The sequence below is a fragment of the Microtus pennsylvanicus genome, chromosome 2 (assembly GCF_037038515.1).
Source record: "Microtus pennsylvanicus isolate mMicPen1 chromosome 2, mMicPen1.hap1, whole genome shotgun sequence".
In the NCBI taxonomy this organism is placed as follows: Eukaryota; Metazoa; Chordata; class Mammalia; order Rodentia; family Cricetidae; genus Microtus; species Microtus pennsylvanicus.
This window is the reverse complement of record NC_134580.1, coordinates 24,564,940-24,584,300: the sequence shown is the minus strand read 5'-3', so window position 1 is coordinate 24,584,300 and position 19,361 is coordinate 24,564,940. Positions and strand designations below refer to the sequence as shown.

Sequence of the window (19,361 nt, the reverse complement as noted above, 5' to 3'; positions counted from 1 at the left end):
AGCCCTAAAATTAACATGGAAGAACAAACACAAAGAAAATCAGAGAAAACCTGTAACACAAAAGTCACTGGCGACAGGAACAGCACCACCAAAGGCTAACACACACTCTGAGGCTGTACCAGCACAGGGCAGGACTGTGGAAGAAGACAATTTCAGGAACTGCTAGTGAGTTTTTTTCAAAGTTCTCTAGTCCTAAAATAATTTGGCAATAATTAATAAAACTATACACCAAGTTTCCTTCCCTCTGCTGCCTCACCTCCACCACTTACTCTGACGGCGGCTCCACAGCAGCGCGTAGTGGGTTCGGCAAAAGGCTACGTGTGAAAGCACGACTCGTCTGGCATCAGTATTAGTGTGATGTGTTGAAACAATAACCTGAGTGTCACTATGTGAGGCCCTTGTTTAATAAGCTAGCAGAGACAAGCACAATGGAATACAATGCAGGTGCTAAAAAAGAAAAAAAAAGGCTTCTATGAATAGATGAGTAATTTTCAAGTGAAAAAAAGCTAAAATACAAAAAAGGGGTTTCTAAATTTAAAAGAAAATTAAAAATATATGTATGTTTTATTTTTTCAAAAAGAACAAAGATAACCTGAAACTAAGGAAGCTAGTCAGTCACACAAATAAAGCATGAGAATGAGGTGGGAGATACATGAAGCCCCCAAGTGTATTTATCTCCTAAACCTTGATTTCAGAATTTTACCAAAATTGAGTCTTTGAGCAAAAATGGGAGATAAGCACAAAAGTAATAAAATAGGGGATACAGGAGTTGTGTTATAGTTCATACAAGTAGTAAACATCTAGAAAAATTCCAATCACCGTAAATTTCTTTTTGAAATGAAATAGGGTTCTCATTTTGTTGCCAGGTTAGCCCACATTAAAAGACTCAAACGATCCAAAGTGATCCTCTACCTACGTAGCATGTGCCACCAAAGCCAGTTTCATCGAATGTTTTAACCTAATATTTCAATAACATAACATATCTTCAATAAAAACAAAATGCATTTTTGTCTTGAAAAGAAAAGCCTATAGTTCTACTTGATAGTTTTGTTTTTGTGGTACAATGGGTATAGTAGGAAATAATTATGCTGTAGTAAATGAATCCCCACTGCAAGTAGAGAGATATGGATAATGTAAGAAGGCAAGAAGAAACTTAGATGACTATGACTGGAGCTGTTAGGATAACCTCACAACTCATGATTTATATAAATATCTATGTCATCCAACAGTTAGAGACACATGTGTATGTGCCAATATGTATGTATGTTTCCCCGGAAAGGGTCTGGAAAAAAAAATCTAATAGTAATGAAAACACATATCACAGTATCTATACACTACCCCACACCAGGAATCTAAGGGAAATAATGATGATTCTAGAGCTAAAAAACAAAACTAAGCTGAACCTAGTTGATGTTTTGTCAGAAAGTAAGGAAAAGTTAAAAACTAATGTAGACACATGAAAAAAGTCAAGGAACCCACTTGAAAGGGCTCCCACCGGCAAAATCCAAGCAGCAAAATGTATGAGAACAGATTGTGGACCCTTGTAGAAATAAAAATCTCAAAAATAAATAAAATGAAAATACTTCCCTTACCCAGTGACTTATTTAGCCACAGGCTTATCAAGACAGATGGGATGACTGAATCAGAAAGTGAGTGTACACATGTATCACAGCAGTAATTCAAGGCAGAACCAACAAGAGTAAAGGGTAATGGTCAGCAAGATGCTTCCATGGTCTCAAAATATGTCTCACAGGTTCCTTCATTACAAAAGACAAAATACAGTGCAGAAACCAGGACACCTTAACCAAAATTAACTTCAGCAATAAAGGCTCAAAGTGACATCTAATGAATGCCTCCTGCCAAAATGTCTAACCTAAATCTGACCCTGAACCACTCAGACAAACCAACTTTAGAACACATTCAACCTACACTTTGGTTGCTGATGTTATTTGGGGTTATTCAAATAACTGTTATTTGCAGCAGGGCCTCACAATACTTCCTAGGCTGACCTGAAATGTACTAGTCGATTAGCCCAGGCTGGTCTTGAAATTGCACAGCCGTGTTGTTGGCTTACAAGTATGTACCAATATGCCCAGCTTTGACAGCATTATTTAAAATGGTAATATTCTAAAAAATGTAGGACAGATACAACTGGAAAAAAAAGGGCAGGAAAACATGACACATAATCATGAATAGCATGAAACAACTGCAAAATTTGAGATAAGGTCTGTATATTACACACTACAATTAAATTAAATTTTCTGTTAAATCTATGTAAAGGTTTTGTTTTCATATGTGTGCATGAGCATACATGTGACATGTAGGTAAATATGCATGCCAAGGAACAGACTGAGGTGTCCTCAGAAATACCATCTAGCTCCTGTGAGACACTGGCCTGCAGCTCACCAATTAGGCTGGCAGCCAGCTGGCCCCCCATCTCAGCCTCTCCAGCACTGGCCCCCATCTCGGCCTCTCCAGCACTGGTCCTCCCATCTCGGCCTCTCCAGCACTGGTCCTCCATCTCGGCCTCTCCAGCACTGGTCCTCCATCTCGGCCTCTCCAGCACTGGCCCCCATCTCGGCCTCTCCAGCACTGATCCCCATCTCGGCCTCTCCAGCACTGGTCCTCCATCTCGGCCTCTCCAGCACTGGCCCTCCATCTCGGCCTCTCCAGCACTGGTCCTCCCATCTCGGCCTCTCCAGCACTGGTCCTCCCATCTCGGCCTCTCCAGCACTGGTCCTCCCATCTCGGCCTCTCCAGCACTGGTCCTCCATCTCGGCCTCTCCAGCACTGGCCCCCATCTCGGCCTCTCCAGCACTGGTCCTCCCATCTCGGCCTCTCCAGCACTGGGCCCCATCTCGGCCTCTCCAGCACTGGTCCTCCCATCTCAGCCTCTCCAGCACTGGCCCCCATCTCGGCCTCTCCAGCACTGGCCCCCATCTCGGCCTCTCCAGCACTGGTCCTCCCATCTCGGCCTCTCCAGCACTGGTCCTCCCATCTCAGCCTCTCCAGTACTGGCCCCCATCTCGGCCTCTCCAGCACTGGTCCCCATCTCAGCCTCTCCAGCACTGGCCCCCCATCTCGGCCTCTCCAGGACTGGCCCCCATCTCGGCCTCTCCAGCACTGGTCCTCCATCTCGGCCTCTCCAGCACTGGCCCCTCATCTCGGCCTCTCCAGCACTGGCCCCCATCTCGGCCTCTCCAGCACCGGTCCTCCCATCTCGGCCTCTCCAGCACTGGTCCCCATCTCGGCCTCTCCAGCACTGGCCCCCATCTCAGCCTCTCCAGCACTGGTCCCCATCTAGGCCTCTCCAGCACTGGTCCTCCCATCTCGGCCTCTCCAGCACTGGCCCCCATCTCGGCCTCTCCAGTACTGGTCCTCCCATCTCGGCCTCTCCAGCACTGGTCCTCCCATCTCGGCCTCTCCAGCACTGGTCCTCCCATCTCGGCCTCTCCAGCACTGGTCCTCCCATCTCGGCCTCTCCAGCACTGGTCCCCATCTCAGCCTCTCCAGCACTGGTCCTCATCTAGGCCTCTCCAGTACTGGGCCCCATCTCGGCCTCTCCAGCACTGGTCCTCCCATCTCAGCCTCTCCAGCACTGGTCCCCATCTAGGCCTCTCCAGCACTGGTCCCCATCTCGGCCTCTCCAGCACTGGTCCTCATCTAGGCCTCTCCAGCACTGGTCCCCATCTAGGCCTCTCCAGCACTGGTCCCCATCTCGGCCTCTCCAGCACTGGTCCTCATCTAGGCCTCTCCAGCACTGGTCCTCATCTAGGCCTCTCCAGCACTGGTCCCCATCTAGGCCTCTCCAGCACTGGTCCCCATCTAGGCCTCTCCAGCACTGGTCCCCATCTCAGCCTCTCCAGCACTGGTCCTCATCTAGGCCTCTCCAGCACTGGTCCTCCCATCTCAGCCTCTCCAGCACTGGTCCCCATCTAGGCCTCTCCAGCACTGGCCCCCATCTCGGCCTCTCCAGCACTGGTCCTCCCATCTCAGCCTCTCCAGCACTGGCCCCCATCTCGGCCTCTCCAGCACTGGTCCTCCCATCTCGGCCTCTCCAGCACTGGGCCCCATCTAGGCCTCTCCAGCACTGGGCCCCATCTAGGCCTCTCCAGCTCTGGTCCCCATCTCGGCCTCTCCAGCACTGGTCCTCATCTCGGCCTCTCCAGCACTGGCCCCCATCTAGGCCTCTCCAGCACTGGTCCCCATCTAGGCCTCTCCAGCACTGGTCCCCATCTCGGCCTCTCCAGCACTGGTCCCCATCTCGGCCTCTCCAGCACTGGTCCCCATCTAGGCCTCTCCAGCACTGGTCCTCCCATCTCGGCCTCTCCAGCACTGGCCCCCATCTCGGCCTCTCCAGCACTGGTCCTCCCATCTCGGCCTCTCCAGCACTGGTCCCCATCTCGGCCTCTCCAGCACTGGTCCCCATCTAGGCCTCTCCAGCACTGGTCCTCCCATCTCGGCCTCTCCAGCACTGGTCCCCATCTAGGCCTCTCCAGCACTGGTCCTCATCTAGACCTCTCCAGCACTGGCCCCCCATCTCGGCCTCTCCAGCACTGGTCCTCCCATCTCAGCCTCTCCAGCACTGGCCCCCATCTCGGCCTCTCCAGCACTGGTCCTCCCATCTCGGCCTCTCCAGCACTGGGCCCCATCTAGGCCTCTCCAGCACTGGGCCCCATCTAGGCCTCTCCAGCACTGGTCCCCATCTCGGCCTCTCCAGCACTGGTCCTCATCTCGGCCTCTCCAGCACTGGCCCCCATCTAGGCCTCTCCAGCACTGGTCCCCATCTAGGCCTCTCCAGCACTGGTCCCCATCTCGGCCTCTCCAGCACTGGTCCCCATCTCGGCCTCTCCAGCACTGGTCCTCCATCTCGGCCTCTCCAGCACTGGTCCTCATCTAGGCCTCTCCAGCACTGGTCCTCCCATCTCGGCCTCTCCAGCACTGGTCCTCCATCTCGGCCTCTCCAGCACTGGCCCCCATCTAGGCCTCTCCAGCACTGGTCCCCATCTAGGCCTCTCCAGCACTGGTCCTCATCTAGACCTCTCCAGCACTGGCCCCCCATCTCGGCCTCTCCAGCACTGGTCCTCCCATCTCAGCCTCTCCAGCACTGGTCCTCATCTAGGCCTCTCCAGCACTGGCCCCCCATCTCGGCCTCTCCAGCACTGGTCCTCCCATCTCGGCCTCTCCAGCACTGGCCCCCATCTCGGCCTCTCCAGCACTGGTCCTCCCATCTCGGCCTCTCCAGCACTGGCCCCCATCTAGGTCTCTCCAGCACTGGTCCTCCCATCTCGGCCTCTCCAGCACTGGTCCTCCCATCTCGGCCTCTCCAGCACTGGTCCTCCATCTTGGCCTCTCCAGCACTGGCCCCCATCTCGGCCTCTCCAGCACTGGTCCTCCCATCTCGGCCTCTCCAGCACTGGTCCTCCCATCTCGGCCTCTACAGCACTGGTCCTCATCTAGGCCTCTCCAGCACTGGTCCTCCAAGCATGCTGCATTTCTACACGGATTCTGGGGATCGAACTCAGTTCTTTTACTTAAAAGAAAAATGTTTTGCTGGCTGAACCGTCTGTTCTTTGAAACAAACTCTCACTCAGTAGATTAACTTGTTTAAGAACTCACTGTGTAGTTCACACTGGTCTCAAACCCTGGCAATCCTCTTTTCTTAGCTTTCCAAATGCTGAGAGTTCCAGGTAAGAAGACTTTTATTCCAAGGTAGCATAAGACTAAACTAAACACAGTCACTACTCCTGTAAAGGCATCAAATGATTAAACAGTGCCTACTACAATGTACTATGTCTACATGCACCATCAGATACAAAAAGAAAATCATAAAAATACAACAAATAATCTAGATAAGGTGTGAATAAGAATTTATGAGGGTGGTGGCACAGGCCTTTAATCCAAGCACTCGGGAGGAAGAGGCTGGTGGGTCTCTGTGAGTTTGAGGACAGTCAGAGCTGCTATACAGAGAAACCCTAACTCAAAAACTAAACTATCTAGCTAGCTATCATCTAGCTATCTAAGCAAAAATAACAACAACGAAGAATTTACATATTTGTAGCAAAGCATTTTCAAAAGAGAAAACCTAACAAAAAAAGAAAACTGGTATCTTCACTATTCATGTTATTCAAGGTAACCCAAAAGACCAATGTATAGCAACATAGGGTTATATAGAAAGGGGAGTCAGAAATGTGATTCTCTAATGATATAAACTAAAAAGAAAACATCAAACTCCATAAGCACTCTTGACCAGTCACCCATTATCAAAGAACACACTTGGAAACACAGGCTACCAAGGTACTAACTTCAAATAAGAATAAACTCAGGAGCTGAAGAGATGACTCAGTGGTTAAGAGCACTTGCTGTTCTTCTAGAACTCCCAGCACCCATGCTCACAAACACATGCAACTCCAGTTGTAGGGGATCAGACACCTTTGAGCTCTGAGGGCACCTGTACTCATGTGTGTGCACAACATACACAATTAGAAATTTTAGAAATTAAAGTTTTAAATTTAAAAAAAAAAGCATAACCTAAAGCACATGGGAAATCAACTTAGCCCAATAGCAATCAAGGAAAACATCCTCAACTCTGGGGTGACAATGGACACACTAAGGCAGCCCTTGCTCTAGAGGACCAGGAGTCAGGACCCCAAATCTATGCTCTCTGATATTTACTTATTTGTTTATCTACTTATTACGTGTTGCTAGAGAGAGAACCCAGAGCCTCATGTGTACATTTTCACAGAATATTCCTACTGACCTCATGTAAGCTTTTATTAACATTGTATTTCCTTAATTACTGGGCTAGGAGAGAGACAAAATAAAACTTGACCCAAAAGACTTCACCATAAAAAATGTTATAATTATAGGATAAAGAGTATCTTTGTAAAACAACTGATCACTGGGCCCACAAAGCAAACATTACATATAATGCTAAGAACTCAAAGACTAGAATTACCAACATTTGCCATCCTTCACAATAACACGAACATCCAAACAACAGATTAACAATGCCAAATTCCATTCCGTAAGAAAACTTTCCAGTTTAACCTTCACTACATGGTAACGAAATTTACTGATACACAAAATTTAAACACACCTAGAACATGGGATGTACATGAAATATTTAGCAACTGTACAGGGTGGAGAGTTATGAATAATGTTCTGTAAAATAAAAAGCAGGTCTACTACTAAGGACAAAAATGGGAAGGCAAAAGAGAAAAAGCGTGCTCAACACATGAAACATGGTTCCTAACTGGAATGTAACACTGGGAGTTGAGGCTGGAGAATATTACTCAGTAGCAGAGTGCTTGCCTAGAAGGTACAAAATCCTAGGTTCGATCCCCAATATGAACAACAGGGAAGGAGGGAAGGAAGGAGGAAAGGGGAATACGGGAATACAAGCAGAACTATGATGCCTCTCACTACTTAAAAGTAACCTACAAGCCTCTAGAAGAAAAGGCTCAGGAGTATAAAGAGTTTTTAATGGTGTTTTTCCTAGGATTAAATAACAATAAATGCTTCTAAAATTTGAAACATTATATGCGAGCAAATTAAAACACCGGGGCTGGGGAGATGGTTCAATCAGTAAGGTGCTTGATGTGGAACTATGAGGACATGAACTTAAGACCCCAGCACTACTATATAAAGCAAGCTGTGGGGACTGGAGAGCTGACCCAGTGAATAAAAGCACTGGCTGCTCTACCAGAGGACCAGGATTCAATTCCTAGCCCTAGACAGTGCTCACAACCACATGTAACTCCAGTTCTAGAGGATCCAACACCCTTTTTTGGTCTCAGTGGACATAAGGCATGTAAGTGGTATAGAGACAAAACATTCATACATATTAAGAAACAAAACAAAGAAAGCAGGATGTGGTGTAACCCCAGTGCTGAGGGAGTAGAAACTGGTGGATCATAAGCTCATTCGCCAGTCAGCCAACCTGAATGTATGAGCTCCAAGTTCAAAGATAGAGCCTCAAGTTAAAAAAGAATGTAGATAGCTATATAGGATGGGATCCAAAGTCAACCAGTTTTCAACACTCGTGCACATTGACCACATGCATGCAAACATACACAAACAAGTACATGTGTACACACCACACACACACACACACACACACACACACAAATACTGCATTAAACAAAGTATCACAGTAATACAGCTCGTTTAGTTTTGGTGCTTTGAGATAAGGTCTTTCCTGACATCTCCACCACCCCATAGGTAGTACTGTTATCCTCACAGTAATTTACATATGAACTCTCCTAAGAGGAATCTGGATGGAAAAGAATCCTTGCCAAGATGATAAGCACTGAAGAAATTTGGTTAAACCAATGGTTTCTCATTTGGGAAGAATAATGTGAAGTCCAAACAGGTAAAAACAACAAATATATGTTAAGAAATAACTGGAAAAAAAACTGAAGGGAATCTTGTTTTTAACTTTTTTTTAAAGCCCAAGTTAAATAACTACAGTTAGGGTGAGATAGGAGTCTTCTTCCTAAGGAAAACAGTGCTCTCTCTCTGAAACTCGAAGTGCAGGGTGTGCCCCGACTCTGCTTGGAGACAGGTGCAGCTTCAGCAGGTGCCCAGAGCAGATGCCACTCAGAGGCTTCGTTCTGGATGTGACCCTGGCCAGCATGTTGGTGCCAAGTTAAGTCAGTTATCTCAGCAACTAAATTGAATTCATTGGTACTTAGATCAACTGTTCTCAAACTCAGACCCACTAACAACCACCTGGGGGCATGCTTTTTAAAAGTACAGTTTCAGTCTACTAACTACTAAACCCATGGGTCAGTCTTACCATTGAGATCTACACACCATATGAAACCTCGGCTAGCAAAGCACCACTATGAAGCATGCTTGCATACTAAAGCTGTGGGTTATCAACCTTTAGGTCCAGCTTCTTCCAGGACAACTGGATGGAAAAACCAGTTAACTGGTTTCAGGAGGAAGTCATCAACCAAGTCCCTAAGTTAGGACCTTCTAAAGGACAAATTACCTCGTTACTCTAATAAATAATGGCATATGGGAAAAAGAACAAGAACTGATTTTTAAGAGGTAAGACCCAGCAGCCAACACATCAAAAACATCGGCTTTTTCAGGTTCCATCACAAGACACTATGGGGGTAAGTGGTAGAGTCCTGCACTCACTGATGGTGTGTTCACAGAACTACAGTTCTGTCACTGGAGAGCAACATGGGTTATAGCAATTACTCCTAGATATCAGTAAGAGATTTCAGTCTCAACAACAGGGTATCACAATATACTTAGACAAAAGTAAGAGCATGCATTTTGTAAGACCAAATTTCCTCAATTTACAACATAATATATTTGCAAAAACTATAAGCTCAGTGATAGATCTACCTTTTTTAACAGAAAAAAACATACAATTTACCTTTTTCTTAAAAATCATATCACATTAACAAATAATCTAAAGACTAATAAATGCAAAGACACATGGACATGAAGCATATCTGAAGATAGTAACTATGAATAATGGAGAATTATATATGATAAAGATTTGTAAAACATAAAGGGCTTAAGGTGTTCTTTGAAAAACAAAATTTATTTCCAAACTGGCAATCATAGCAAACACTTAAAAGTGAGAGTGAAAATTTACACGTAGGTCTTTATTACAGGATATCATATATCCTATGTATATGTGTATTAATAGATGGATCTTCAAGAGGTACCCTGAACTCATCATTTTCTATCTACTATTGTATGATTCTGACCAAATAAAATTGCCAACATTTTGGTTACACTATGGACCAGGGCACCAATGATGTTACATATATTTATCTTAACTTCAAAAACTAGTATCTTTTATTTTTATCCAAAGCGCACACAGCATGCTGGTGAGGTAACTAAAGCACAAGCCAACAAAGCCCGATAACCTGAGTCATCCAGAGGGCCCACACCATGGAAGACAAAACTCTCAAAAGTTGTCCTCTGGCCTCTACACATTTGCTATGACACACAAGTGCACAATGAACAAACAAACAGAACTTTAAGTATACTTATAATTTCAAGTCATAAACTAACTAGAGATAGCTTTAATCCAAACACCTCCCTTCTAAGTTCAATAAAGTCTGGCCTTAAAACTGTATCTACTGATAACAACTTTTCCCTAATATCAAAACTCAGGATATGGCCTCCCCAGTTTTCAAAGTCACCAGAACTGAAGAAAAACACAAATTTTTAGCAGAGTTAGCATCAAACTCAACACAATCACTAGTCTATAAACAATAACTACCACAATTTGCCAGGGAAACTTATACAAATTTTTTAAAACTCAAATTTTCAATACAAGTATCATGTTTTTTCTTAAAAAGCAGTCTTTAGTTAGAATAAACAGGAATTATAGGGACAGCTAAATCAACTAAAAACCTAAATATAAAGACTCAACAAAATTAAAGTTATTATAAACTTTTTCCTAAGAAGGAATAACCATGCAAATAAATGAGTCTGAGACTCAATTTTTTTTTGGCATTATTTATTTACTTTGTGTCTGTGGGTGTGGGCATGCCATAGCACACATGTGGAGGTGAGAGGACACTTGTGGAAATTGGTTCTATCCTTCCACCATGTGGGTCCCAGGTACGGAACCCAGGGTTGGTGGCAAATATCTCTACCCACATCTCATTGGGATTCAAACTTAATCTTTTGCCATGGGGATAAGGCACAGCTCAGGCAGAACACTTGCCCTGAAGGAGGCCCCGAGTTCCATTCCCAACACTACCAAAAGCAAAGATAAAACCCCATTATTTTTTCTTTTTCCTTTTTCGTATTTGGCCTCTATCACACTGACATCTGAGCTGTAGTTCAAATAGTAGAAAAACCCACTTTTTTCCTATTATCTTTCCCTATTTGAAACTAAGGCCACTGCTTATCTTCCAGGCTCAAATTTTCTTCTAAAATTAAAACTGCAATGTGTCTTTACTCTTCTTTTCCCATCAATGAACATGCAATACTCTTAATATTCCCCTGCAAGAACTACTGTTTAACTAGAATAGTTACTAATATAACTTTGTACAACCATTTATGAAGATATGGAAATAGCAGCGCCACAAGATAAATAAATAAAAAGCCATAAATGTAGGCCAGGAGAAGTGGCACACACCTGTGGCTGTAGCACGTGAGAAGCACAGGCAGGGAAACCTTGAGCTCAAGGCCAGCCTGAGCTACAGAGTGAAGCTCTGCCCCAGCTGTTTTAAGTTAAATATATAGAAACTACATGAGTGTGATACAGAAATAGTCCACGTTTAACCTATTCTTCCTAATCACATGTCTTCGAGTTTACAATTCCCAAACTGTGCTCCAAGAAACCTAGTAAGTCTACCTCAAAAATGACATTTCACACCATACAGCATTATGGTGGTACTTGGAGTAAGGACAAAGGAAAGACAGTGATCCCAAAGGTGTTAGAGAGTCACACCCCGAAACACAACCTCTGAGTCCTAGATAAAATAGCAGTAGCCAACTTTACATTTATGATTCAAAATCATTTGACCTTTCCTAAGAGGCACATACTATGTTTCAGGAAGACTGGCTTTTACACAGCGCACAAACACAAGTTTCTGCCTTGACCATGAATATCAAAGAACATTGGGATGGAAGTGGAGGCAGAGAGAGGGAATCCACCAGCTCTCACCCTACCAGGCCACATGTCCCCTCTCAACTCTTACAAACTCATTTTATTATTAATCTCTAGTAAGCTTGGGAAAGGCACAATAAATAACCTTCACAAAGAAAAAACAGTTCCAAAAATACTTTACCTAAATTTATACATTAGGTATCTGCATGTTGATGAACTAAAATGTCTTTCCTTGTCCCCCTTCCAATTTTGTTTAGTTTGAGAATACAGAAGAGCTTACAGGAGTGCCAGGCTTTCCTAAGACATAAAAGTGGATCTCACATAAAGTTCACCATGAAAACACCTATCCCTCAAGAGCTGCTCTTATAAAATGGTACTTCTAATCAGAAAAAAAGGTATTTCTAGTTCACAGCTGAGGCCTAAGATTTAAATAATAAAGGCATATGTGTATGTTAGGAGGGCTAAGGATGTAGCTCAGTGCTAGACAGAGTTCTTGACTTGTGCTGTGCTGGAGGCAGTGGTGGGGGAGGGGTATTATGAAATCCCCTAGCTAGTAACCTGGGTCAACGTCTATCTAGGAAAGTAAATTGACTTCCAGTTTGAGCAAATGCATGCAGCTGAAAAACATGGATTCTGAGAGCTGACACCAACCTGAATGTGATCAGGCTTTCAACTTCCTTCATCCACTTTCTACTTCCAGCAAGTCTACAAACCTTTCAGAAATGGCACACACTGTCACAAAACAGCAAACTCAGGTTTGTTCAAAACAAAGGACACAGCTTATGAAATTAAAGTTATAATTCTCACTTAGTACCTTACTAAGGATTTAGTTATTCTCCCTGTACCCATTATTATTTTATTTACTCTTAACTAGGAGTAATCTGGGTTTTTTTTCAGCTGTTTAGCAATTTATACTCAATGTGCTACTTTACTCACTTACTGAATAATACTGAATTCTGTCCCCATCACCTCAAGTGATTCATAAAATGCTTCCTCACTGACCTACATCTGACAATCCCTAAATGTGTTTATGTCACTTAACTGATAAAAGTTAACTGCTGTAAAACAGCTACTCATGTAACTAAAGGTCTTCTACCCAAAATTGACAATGTGACTCCAGAGTGGCTACTGTAAGCACGGGTATAGCCAAGCTCTCAACTGTCCCCAAATGCATGCACACTAAACAAGCAGTACTGCAAGGTTCAAATACAAAAAACAACAACAACAACAACAACAACCGAAATTTGGAGTTTTATACAATAAAATTTCAAGGTCTAAGATAGTTCACCTCCTTTCCAAGTTTTATAAAGAACAAACACATCAAGGTAATCTACAGCTGTACTATAATTATAGTTACATTCCTGGTATCTATAAGTGAAAAGATTCTCAAATTAAATGTTTACTTAAACCTTATAGCAAAACTACAAAATCTTTTTTTTTCTTAGACAGGGTTTCTTTGTGTAGCCCCATCTGTCCTGGAACTCACTCTATAGACCAAGTTGACCTCAAACTTAGAGTAACTGCCTCCCAGTTACTGAAACTAAAGGCATGTACCACCACACCTAGCTAGAACTTCAAATTCTTAATCCAAGTAAGAATAGCAAATTGTTCCTAAATCTTAGTACCATAATACGGCAAAAAATAAAATTCATCAGGTAAATAAGTATCACACTGCTTATAGATATACCCAGGCATAGGATTAGCCACACTTCCAATTATACTTTAATCTATTGAACTCATTTGTAAATGACAAACTGAATCCATAATAGCATAAATTTTACCAAGCGCATACAACAAATACAACTTTTTGATATTTGAGTTTCTCCATAAACAAAATGTGGAAATAATGCCTTATCCTTTTTCACTTATATAGACAATCTAACAAGTATTCGTGGAACACACTGAGATAAATAAGCCAAGAAGGTGCTAACTGAAAAAAAAAGGGGTTACAAGCATAAGAATTTATTAAAATATAATTTTAAATATAATAAATGTTAATACTTCTATATACTGTCAGAAGGCACTTAACATTTTTTAAAAAACTAAATTCTAGTGTTAAATAATCAACTGCATATTCAATTTTAGACTGAGAAATTTTGGGTAGATAATCTACAGTTGAATGGATGTGTATTTAATAGATTCAACCTAACTTTTGGCAGACTACAATGTCTCTGTACTTAATGACTATATTTGTACCAAAAAGAACATAGAGGTGTTAGAACGTGTGCATGATTAACATAGTCTGCTCTTATTTGTCTGTAAGAGTGTGTGGCTGTATCAAATGATACTAGTCTAACAGTTGCCCATTCCAGTAACTGTACAACTAACTACAGGAGGACATAGGCAACTATGAAACTTGTAAAGAGAGCTAACAATAGCATTGACAGTCTCACAATATGTCCAAAGAGAAAGCAGCTCGAATTAAGTATTATGGAGACTATCACTCTGATGTATTAAATTCTTATTTCTCACTCTATTACTAAATCAACAGTTTGGGAAGCATTTTTATCTACCCTTTTATTTAAAAGGTATTTTGACACACATAGTAACACACACACACACACCTGGTATTTTCTAGAGTTCCTATGGAACTCAGTGACTGCCAAGTTCTACGAACTCTTCTTCAGTGTCAAGCCTGAAGTCAATCTCTCAAACTTGTGATTAGAGAGAACATTGCAAAGCCAAAAACAAAAGAAACCCACCAAAAATACAAGGTATTGCTTTCCTTATCAGGAAGGATGGTATTAAATCTGATATGGCAGGTTAACTTGTCAAGTCACTTCATTAGCATATCTGGCTGAGAAGGCACTCTTAAGGTTAACTAGTAAAATTCCTGTTAGAGTCTGGCATTTGGTCTGCCAATGAGATTTTTTTTTTTTTTTTAGAGAAAGGTGTATAACACAACCCAGTACACACATCCTCTCAATGTACAGTACACCACTAGGGAAAATTCTATCAAGGTTGGTAGTACCCAGTTTTTGATCATCCTATTTCTTTTCAAGCCATGCAAATCTTCACATGGTTTTATTTTCCAAAACAAACAAACGCTTTAACTTTTTCTCAGTATCCTAGCTACAGCCCTACAAAAGCAAACCTGGAGAGTGACATATGGAGGCAAACAAGTCTAGCGGAGGACACAGATCAAAGCAGCTTCTAATAGGAGCATAAAGCCCAAGTTGACCTAAGAACAATGTAAATACTTAAAACAACCTGGAAAGTATCCAGTCAAAAAGACTAGCTATAAGGACAATTACTGCATGGCATAATCCCAAGATAGAAAAGACAACAGAAGCAACCTACTTATAATTAAACTTTACAAAAGAAAACAGTCCAGGTATTTTATTAATTATGCTGATTGTTAGTATGAAAGCAAATTTTACAAAAAAATACACATCTCACCAGCCATATATACCATTCAGAATCGAACACAGAAATGTAATCTATAAACTTAAAAGATACTAGGCATAACTTTAGAATACACAATTTAAATATACAAAATGCTACAAACGTTTTAAACTGATTAGTACAAAAGCCTAGCATGTATTAGCATGATTCTCTCAGGTCCTCTATCAGAAACAGAAATCATCAAGTGACTATCACTCTAAGTATTAAATTCTTGTTTCTTGCTCTATTACTACATCAATAGCTTGAAATGCTTTTTATCTGCCCTTCTATTTAAAAGGTACTCTGACACACATATTAACACACACAGCCACCCACGCCTGGTATTTTCTAGAGTTCCTATGGAACTCAGTGACTGCCAAGTTCTGTGAACTCTTCAGCAGCGGCAAGTCTGAAGTCAATCTAAGGCAGCCAATAGGAAGTACACCTGTGCAATTACCCTATTTCCTATTTCAGAACCCTGAGCCCTGTACAAAGTAACTAGTGCATCTGAAGCAACACAAAACTCAAATTATACAGAAGCTACATTACAAAAATAAAATAAAGGCATATTATAATATCACCATTACCAATATTTATTAGAAAGAACTATTAAGATCATTATTTTAATTTTAAATAACTAAGAACACTGGGTAATCAAACAAAAATAAAGGTTGATTTCAAAACAAAGTACAATATGAACGGATCTATAGAGGAAAATCTACGAGGAAAAAAATTAAAAGTCACAAAGTACATTATCTAGACTAATACACCAACTAAGTAAGAAATTTACTTTTTTTTTGAGCAAACAGTCAAAATATAAGGAAAAATTCCAACCACAGTACCTGGTTTCACGCCATCCCCATTTTCCTAAAGATACTGAATATTTCCAAGTTTCTCAGAAATCCAATAACAAGAGCCCCAAATGAAATCCTTGCCAACCAAGGTATCTCTATTATATATATATATATATATATATATATATATATATATATATATATATATATTATTTATGTAAAAATATTCCATTGAAAACTTACTGAGTAACAGTTCCAATAAATTCCCTTAAAAAAATCCCGAAAGTCAAATTGTAGAGGATTAAGGAGTTTAAGATGAAAGAAAGAAGGAAGAAGAAGAAGAAGAAGAAGAAGAAGAAGAAGAAGAAGAAGAAGAAGACGACAACGACGACAATGACAATCTTCCCACAGGTTACAAAGTTTCCTTAAGTAAGTCTTTTACTAAGCATCATCATTTCTGGTCCTTAGTGGCTATCAAGCAGTCAATAACAATGTCACAAAAGAATGTTTACAAGATAGGACATGGGGTGTCACCTGTAATGACTCTGTATGAAAAATGCAAATGGCCGTATTTTAATGTGAGGAAAACTTCAGCCTCCTAGCATCTCACTTTATTGACAGTAAATGGTTCCCAGGCTGAAATAAACAAGGGACTGGAAATTGTTTACAGGGTAAATTTCTTTGCTGTTTAATCTCCCCTAAGTCCCTCGTTTCCAAACACTGAGGAAAAGTCACCACTACTCACCGCAAGTAATACTGTTTTAAAGCAAAGGCAGCGTTAGAACAACTTCTGGGAAAGTTGAACTCTTCAACAATTTCTCCCCACTGATTCTTCTCGGAAACCTGTTAAAAACACAGGCACACTTGTCTGAAAGTGCCCAATCCAAGAAAAACCTACCCTAACTTGGGAGCTAAATGCCCATTCTGCAGCGATCTGGAGACACCTAAGGCACCAGTGGGTGTCTGGGGTCTAGCCACAAGAGCTACTAAGCCAGGGCCGCCTGAATCACTGTGTTTTCACCAGAGAGCCCTGTATTTAGCAGCACTTGTTTTGTTTTGGGGGTGGGGGGGTTGGTGGGTTTGTTTTGTTTTTGAAGCCCGGACAATAACCAATCGCAAGTCCCTCTGTCGCCCCCTTTTAAATCTCAACGCGGTCCGTTTACACTAAAGAAAGAAAAAAAGTTCAAAAGGATCAATACTGCTCCGGACAGCGACGTCCGCGAGCTCTGGGGGGGCCGGGGCCGGGGCCGACTCCGATCCCTCTCCCAGATCTATCCATCTCCATAGGCCCTTCTTTGAGGCCTACAGCTTCTGCCTAGCCTTGAAGCCTAAGATGGCTATTTGCAGACAGGTCCTGCTTTCTTTTGTTAGCTGCAGAAAGCCAGGGCGAGCGGGCCGAGGCTGTGCCCCCGGCCGCCGGGATCATTTCGCAGCCGATTATCGATGTTAAACCTGCCCGCGCTAATTTTGAGTTGCACGAAAACTGCTCAGAGTCTGTGTGTCTCTGTGTCTCCGCCTGTGCTAGAGCGGCAGCAGCGGCGGCGGCGGCGGCGCTGACTCGCGGGCGGGCGAGCGGTGCGGGGCGGGCGCGGGGCTCGGCGGGCGGGCACCCCTGCTCGCCCGCGCTCCCCGCCGCGCCGCTCAGACCCCGCGGGGCCGGCCGGACACCGGGCAGGACGCTCCCCGCCGCCGGGCCGCCCGCCCGCCCAGCCCCGCGCCCCGCCGCGCGCACGCGAGCCACCAGGCCGAAAACAGCCCCGCCGCCGGCCGCCTCCGTGCCACCGCCGGCTGCGAGCGCCGAGAACGCCTTGTGCCCCGCCGGCCGGCCACCCCCCTCCCCCCGGGCCCGGGCGCCCGCTCCCGGGCCGGAGCAGACTTTTTTTCGGAGCAGGCCAGCGAGAGGGAAATACAAATTAAAACTTCCACTCACCTTCGCGAATCCGCCTAAAGTAGTGACTCTGGTGTAGAGCCCGTGAAGATCCAGCTCCTTCCCACCCACCGCAGGGATCTTCTTAAACGGCGACCTGCGGGCGACAGAAAGCCCCGCACTTGTCACCGGGACCCCGCGCCCGCCGCGGGCCCCGTTCGCCCCGGCTCGCCCCGGCGCTGCCCCCCCGGTCCTGCTCTCACCCTCTGCTGTGGTGGAACTGCCGCAGCTCGTCCAGGAAAGCCAGTCCCTTCCTCCGCTCGTCCGGAGGCGCCTTCCCCGTCGAGTTTGCCATTATTTTGCCAAAGGAGGTCTCCCGAAAACCCAGATCGCGGTTCAAACGCGGCCCCCGCTCCCCGCGCTCCCTACCAGCGCCCGGAGCCCATTCCTCGGCCGGCGGTGGCGGGGCTCAGTCATGGGCCGGCGGTGGCGGCGGCGGCGGCGGCGGCGGCGGCGCAGGGAGGGAGGAGGGAGGGGGAGGAGGCGAGGAGGAGGGGAAGGAGGGAGCGGGAGGCCAGGGGGAGCGCAGGGCCGGAGGGAGGGGAATTTCTAAAAAAGTTTAAAGAAACGGGAGCGAAACTAGAGGGGCAGGCGACGGGCGGCCGGGCGCGGAGCCGCGGGGCGAACGCGGCCCCCACCCTGCCTCGCCGCCTCCCGCGGGCCCGGCTCTGGCCGCCTCTCAGCGCCGCGGGCCTCGGCGGCTCGGCCCGGGGACGCGATTCAACATGGTGCTGCGGCCGGGGGCGCACGAGCCGGCCGGGGGCCGGGCGAGCCGAGGCGAGGGGCCCGGGCAGCCGCAGGCCTGGGAGTTTCGGCGGCGGAGGCGGCGGCGCGGCGGGGCCGGGGCAGGCGGGGCCGCGTGGGGAGGGGGAGGTCTGTGTGGTGGCTTGTGGAGAGCGGGGTGACAGCGTGGATCCGGGCCGCGGCTCCGCGGGGCCCTCGCACACATTCACGCGCGGCGGCGGTGGCGGTGGCGCCGGTGGCGGCGGCCCGGGAGTCCCCGGGCACAGGCTCCGGCGGCAGCCGAGCCGCTGCGCGCCGCCCGCCGGCCTGCCTGCCTGCCCGCCAGCCTCGCTCTCAGCCGCCGCCACGGCCGGGCCGCCAGCGCCCGCACAGCGCCCCCCGAGGGCCGGCCGCGGCACTGCGTCTGGCTCCACACGGTCGCGGCTGCTCCTCGCGGGGAACAATAGACTCCGGCTCGCCCGGCTTAGGGTTCATCTGCAATGTGCAGCACATTTCACACGCACACAAAGCGGGCGGAAAGGGGGGCGGCGCGGGGAAACGGCCACTACCGGTTGTTCCGGGGTTAGGGGTGGAGGCGATGTTCGCTGCCTCCGGGTGCCCGCCGGGCCTCCCGCCGCACCGAGGGGCCCCGCGGCTCGCCCGGCGCAGACCGCGCCGCCCCGGGGAAAGTCCTCTCGCAGCCTCTGCCACTGTTTAGTGCGGGAGGAATCGGCCCCTCGGCTTTATGCGACAGTGCTGGGGCCCGAGGAGCACATTCCCCACGGTGTGGCCATCAAGTCACTTTGACAAACTGTAGAGCACACACACCCAGGGTGAACTGTCTGCCCTACTTCTGTGCGGACCCGGAGCAAAGGCTCTGAATTCGTCTCGCCTTCGGTCGGTTTCGGGCACCGAACCGGAGTTATGCAAACAGTCA

General features: G+C 45.8%; 1 protein-coding gene across 1 annotated transcript in view; it reads right to left on the bottom strand.

The window, feature by feature from the left end:
• The window catches only part of Arid2 (AT-rich interaction domain 2), a 146,959-nt gene extending 128,824 nt beyond the window's left edge, over window positions 1-18,135 (bottom strand). The window contains exons 1-3 of the mRNA XM_075960458.1: window positions 17,905-18,135; window positions 17,705-17,798; window positions 16,520-16,617 (exon numbers count right to left, since the gene is read on the bottom strand). Of these exons, the coding sequence (XP_075816573.1) occupies window positions 16,520-16,617; window positions 17,705-17,798; window positions 17,905-17,996 (284 nt within the window). The 5' untranslated portion in view covers window positions 17,997-18,135. The remainder of the gene's footprint in view (window positions 1-16,519; window positions 16,618-17,704; window positions 17,799-17,904) is intronic.
• Window positions 18,136-19,361: the final 1,226 nt, after the last annotated feature.